Source organism: Phalaenopsis equestris, unplaced genomic scaffold, assembly GCF_001263595.1.
Source record: "Phalaenopsis equestris unplaced genomic scaffold, ASM126359v1 Scaffold000517, whole genome shotgun sequence".
In the NCBI taxonomy this organism is placed as follows: Eukaryota; Viridiplantae; Streptophyta; class Magnoliopsida; order Asparagales; family Orchidaceae; genus Phalaenopsis; species Phalaenopsis equestris.
In genome coordinates this window covers 314884-320883 of record NW_018164957.1, presented here as the reverse complement: position 1 = coordinate 320883, position 6000 = coordinate 314884, and the positions used below count along the sequence as shown (strand labels likewise).

The 6000-nt window shown below is 33.2% G+C and overlaps 1 protein-coding gene across 2 annotated transcripts in view; it reads right to left on the bottom strand.

The window, feature by feature from the left end:
* Window positions 1-1092: 1092 nt before the first annotated feature.
* Window positions 1093-6000, bottom strand: part of LOC110028621 (protein ARABIDILLO 1-like) — a 48814-nt gene continuing 43906 nt past the window's right edge. The window contains exons 9-12 of one of the 2 annotated variants that reach the window (XM_020730540.1): window positions 5688-5863; window positions 3515-3736; window positions 2825-2909; window positions 1093-1672 (exon numbers count right to left, since the gene is read on the bottom strand). In XM_020730540.1, coding sequence (XP_020586199.1) covers window positions 1496-1672; window positions 2825-2909; window positions 3515-3736; window positions 5688-5863 — 660 coding nt within the window. In that variant the 3' untranslated portion in view covers window positions 1093-1495. Of the gene's footprint in view, window positions 1673-2824; window positions 2910-3485; window positions 3737-5687; window positions 5864-6000 lie in introns of both variants that reach the window. The other variant, XR_002294442.1, reaches the window with a different exon arrangement.

The following is a 6000-nucleotide window of genomic DNA, read 5'->3' as shown; positions in this document are numbered from 1 at the left end:
TTAATTCGTATGCATTTACATATCTACCGGCTAAATTTGAATTTTTTCTTATAGGTCACATTACCTTGAAAATATATGTTATGCATTTTAAAAATTAAATAATAATATTTTTGAAGTGGCATGAAAGACTTGAGTGGGATAAATCTAAAATATAATATAACATTTAAGTTAAATACTTAAAAAAATATTTGACCACTGCCTTCTAATATGTCGTTAAAGATTGCAGAACAAGACTATGAAAATGCATAAGAAATTTACACAGCTACAACAAACAACTAACCAGCTTCCCGGCATCAATTTCCCCACAGCAGCTTTTTGAGACAGCTGAGCTGTAACCGAAAAATTAAGAAACTGCAGCTGCCCCAAACAGACCCTAACTATAGCCTTCTGAATATTATTATTATTGTTTGGAGTACACTCAAACATCAAGAGGTAAGATTTTGTTGCTTGGCTCATAAAATCATAAGCACCATATGCAGCCAACAACGTACAAGCAAAGATAACAGAGATGGCTACCGGCTTCCGCCTCAAACTTACCCTGAACAACAAGAAATAAAACACATACCGCTATCACCCAAATTGATAAAACAAATAAAATCCTCCTCAAACAAAAGTACTTGAAACATTCTATTTTCATTACACCACCTGAAACATTAGCCCTAGTTTTTTTTAATAAATCCCTTGAGCATAGCAATATTAAACCCAAACCAGAATTCTGAACTATCCATAGAATATTAAGCAGACAGAAAAAAATGATGAACTGATTACATCATTGTTAGGCTTGAGTGTACTCCAAACAATAATAACAATTGCCATGAAAATTATAATACACGCTTATCCCTTCATAAAAGCAAAATTAAATTGACTAAAATTTTTAATTATTCCATCCTGAGCACGAAAAAAAATTTTTTTATCAACTCAATCGATAGGAAAAATAGGAAAAACTGCCCGCAGAGAAAGGGAAGAAGCAACCAAGGCCCCAAAGACGCAAACACTTTCTCCCACTAATTTCATTACGTTCATGTTGAGGATATTACACAATCAAATTTAAAGTCAGCTAAACTTACAAATAGCACATAAAAACAAAGTTGATTACAAATAAAAAGTGTATGCAATATTGCTTTTAATCTCTTTCAAATTCACTAAAAAAAATAATAATAGCGCAAAACTGACGGATACTGGTCTACTTAAGAACATCCAGCACCTTTTACATGGTAAATCAAACATATTAAAAAATAACAAGAGTAACAACAACATGCTCACCAAATTAAAGATTACAGACAGCCAAACCACATCAAATGTCTAATAAACATGACATTGCAGGCCAAAGTTTCGTATTATTATTTGGCAATTCACCAGGACCCTTGCAGAATCCTTAGAAACTGGCAGTAACTGCAATTTTTGGGGGGCTTCTATTAGCGATAGAGCGAAGAATTAGAAGAAAAGTACTGACCTCCAAAGCAAAGTAAAAGAAGAGAGATGTGTTGAACAACTTCTACACAGAAGCTTCTAACTGATGGTGTTCGAGATTCCTAAGGACTATCCTCGCAAAGACTTTGGCTTCTAAAGGAGCTGATGCTGAAGCAGCAGCTCCGCGTAAGGCTCTAGTCACCCCAGCTTTCTGCAAGAGACTAGCATGATGCATCGCATGCCTTCCGCCAGGAATAGTGAACTGCATTTTTATTTTTATTTGGGTTAAAAAGCAAGAAAGTACAATAAAAAGATCAAAACATTAACTTTAAAAATTTATAAAGTATTTAAAAAAAAAATTGAGAAACAACAGCAGAATTAGTTTAAAGTTTCAGAGTTCACAATTTATGATAACTAATATGATGCAGGCTTTGCAATGACTTGAATGATTTCATTGTCATTTTTCTGATACATGCCTATAAAATATAAAAAATCATGTTTAAATTTAATATGAAATAAAATTTTAATAAAAGGAGTAATTTTATGTATAACATAAAAAATCTTACATATTTGTAAAATAATCATCCAAATGCTTCTAATACCAGTAAAACTATTGACTACAATTCTTAGTGATTTGGTTGTATTGCACACATAAAAATTAACTTTTGTGGTTCAGTTTATATATCACAAAGTTTAATTAGTGCAATCCGTGCTAACTCAACATTTGTGCTTCACACACACACGCACACACACACTGTATATATATATATATATATATATAAAGATTGATCGTCGATCAACCCCATAGTTTGACTGAGGGGCGGACCCTCCTTTCAGAAGGTGTGCAATCCGATCCTATGCAGGGATCGAACCCCCGACTCGAGGGACTTACACCAAAGGCCACAACCAATGAGCCAGGCTAAGGCGCACACAAAGACGCGCCCGCGCGCCCTCGGAGAAACAGCCTTCTTTAACTAGCCATAAATCCTTACACTCCACCCTGCTATTCAATATAAAGTCAAATAACACCTGGTCCATGACGTTTAAGGTCACACATTGATACCTAAAGTTTAAGGTCACAATTGGGTCCCACACATTCAGACAGATTCTCAAATCATTACACAATGTTGAGTACTAATCTAAAATACCAAAAGTAAATTTAGATTATTATTTTTAGGTCCTTCAAAAAGAAGATAAATTTAGGGTAATAAGTAGACATTATAAACCACAAGCCGGGACCAAGTTACCTTTGATGAACATGCTCATAACAAGCAAGGACAAAAAACAAGAAAAAGAAGAAGACAAATTATGAGAAGAGAAGTCATAAGATTCAAGTTAGACATACAAATGGTCATTAAATCTGCATCCATCAGTCATCTTTACGAAAAAACATGAAAATAATTTCTCTAATTACCTGCACAAGAGCAAAAGCAGCACAGGCTCTAAGTATGCTAGAGGAATTACGAAGCATAACTACAAATCGACCAATCTCTGCACCACTGCAATCAAACAAAAAATTTCAATGATGAGCCTTCTTCAGCTTCATTAGTTTAGCCTTCAACAAATGATAAAGTAGGCACTATTAAAACAAAAGGATCATATTTCTGATAAAGGCGTAAATAGACATAATTCATTGTCAAGTATGTACAAATCTTTATGGAAAAAAAACATGAGCTTAATCATTTAAAAGAAGTGGCATCTAAATACATAGCACACAATTCTAATGCATTTACACATCTCACATCTAAAATTTTCATATTTAAACATATAACCCTCAAATATTTGATATCATATCACTATTACCACTTTTTTAAAGTTAAATACATATTTTCATGCATAGGTGTAAGACACCAAAGTGCTGCGTATGTAAATATGAAAGTTTAAGTGTTTGATAATGTAAACATATAAAAATTGTGTGACAGGTATGTAAATTTCCCTTGAAAGAATTGGATGACGTAGTCAAGCTAAGGGGTCATTAAGAAAAGGAATGCGTACTTAGCAGGCTTAATATAGAAAATTATCTAAACCAACATTAACTGGCATCAGGTCAACAGTGAAAAAAATTAATTAAACACCTTGCTTTTGACACAAGACAAATAGAAACCTGCATCTTAGATGCCCTGCTTCTTGTATGCGAGTCACTTCAAGAACTTGTGCCAAAGCCGTTGGAGCAGAGGACGCAGCGGCCATGGTGAAAAGTTGATGATCTGAAAATGAAAGGACAAATGCTTCTATATGCTTTAGCGCCATCTTCCTCGCACCTTCAAAGCTAACGCTCTTTGAAGTCCCTTCTGATGAAGAACCAATCAATGCAAACTCATCCATCCTACACAAAATATGGAAGTTTTCAGTCATTTTAACAAAATAGCTTCCATACCCCAAGGTCCTTGAGAAATTGATTGATGCAAATTATTGATGTGAAACATTTAGTCTGCAAATAAACTTGATGAAGATAGCCGACCATCAATAATTGAGCCTCTTATCGTGCCTGATAAAATAGTTGCTACTCCTGAACCTAAATTCAAGATCCTGCTTGAGCTTACTGATGAGAATCAAACAGGGAAATCTTCTATTACTAATATTATTGAAATGAAGAAATCAGATTTCCAACAGAAGACTTCTATAAATCTATATAAAATTAAGGAGGACAAGAGATTATTCCTAAAATTATCACGCAATTCAAATAAATCCCTGGTTATTTCAATTTTTCTTAGATTTATTTTGATTTAAATAGAATAAATTATCCTTTTCAACAATGCTGTATTTAAATTTAAAATAGTTTTAGGGTTACATTTCAATTTGGAAAGAGATTAGTTTTCAATTTTGGTCGAAATCCTAATTCTATTAATGGGTATAATGGATGTATATTGATTATTTTTTTAATTAAAATAAATGTCGTCTAATATATTACATTTTTTTTTCTCTCCCCTCTCACTATATCCCTCCAAGTTCTTTAACACAACGTGTTTACAGATCTCCAATGATAGAAAAAAGCAATGCCAATCCTTTTTATTCTACTAAAAATAAACAAAGCATCATTCTTTAGATCATAAAATGCCTAGGGCCTCCGAGAATGATTCCTCGCAGAATTACTTCTTCCTGTACATCATTTAATGCCAACTCTCCTCTCCATATTCTCAATTAAATCAAATTATAATGACAGTTTGTGTCATAGCATCCCTCGTATGAATCAAATCTATAATAATCCATAATAAGAAAAACATTCATTCCTTGAATATACTTATAAAAAGAAAATCTATCCAAGGCTTGGGAACTAAAATGTAACAAGTAATCCCCTACTTCGCTCAACTTGACAAGACTTTAATGCTATAATTTCATGCAAGTATTTAATAAGGATTTGAATAAAATATATTTTCTTATCTCACTAGATTTTTTTCATTATCCCTCTCGTAGAATCTCCTATATAAGAAGAGAGCCACTATATCATGACCCCTTCTTTACCTCAACAAAATAAATTAGCTCTACTGGGAATCAGTAATTCTCTCCTTTAACATATTTTTACTCTGAAGCGTACATCAATCTCAATCTTTCAGTCTTAAATCTAGACTCTCTCTTTTGATTCCAACTCTCACTCTACAAGTTAGATAGCTATTGCCTTGAACATATTTATTAGAACTTCTTATATTATTGGACTGAGAAGATTTTGATTTAGATGCCTTCAACATTAGCTTTATCCCAACCATTGAGGCACAATTTTATAAACCTTTATGCAGAAAAACCAGTGCCTGTTGAAGCTGTCAATAATTTTTTCCTAAAAAAGATACATGCTTCATCTCATTATACATACAGGGAAAATTCATCAGTAAGTATTGAAATAGTTGCCTTCAGATATAATTGACTCTAAATATTTTGGTTGATATCCATCTAATCTATCATTGCAGCCTTAACCAAAAAATTAAGGCTGGTTTTATGAATCCTCATTTTCTACTCAGTTCTATCAAGATGAATATAAGGTGTTGACTCAATTATGCTTAATATTTTCACAATTTTTAGCCCTTGTTGAATTCTAACTCGAAGTTTCCTAAACAGTACATTTTGCACTGCATATGCATGGGTGAATAAAAAGCCCCAGATGAAGCCAACGAATAGGTAAGTATTGTCTTTTCCATTTAAAATTAATTAAAAAAAAAGAAACAGATGAACGGCAGTGATATATTTTCCTTATTTAACATATGAAAAAAGTCTAGAATTATTCTGTTAAAAATGTGACTGCATTGAGTTACAAGAAGAATTGGTACTGGAAATAAATGTCTTGCCTTCCATCAAACATATAAGCAAGTGCCAGTGCAGCCATGAAACGAGCCATTTTTGACCCCGATGATGAACAAAGATGTACAAGAGCGGGAACACCCCCCTCTTCAATTATACGAAGAGCATTGCCAGGATAAAATGCAAGATTCCAAAGTGCTCCAGCAGCAGTTTCGTGAACATCCTGCAAAAGGAAAGCAGATGATCATTATGATACTGATATGTTCAACATGAAACTCTTTTCTTCAAAATACACAAAAATATTAAATGCTTGGTCGAGTAATAGAGATAAGACCTACTACTTGTCCAGTACAAGCGTCA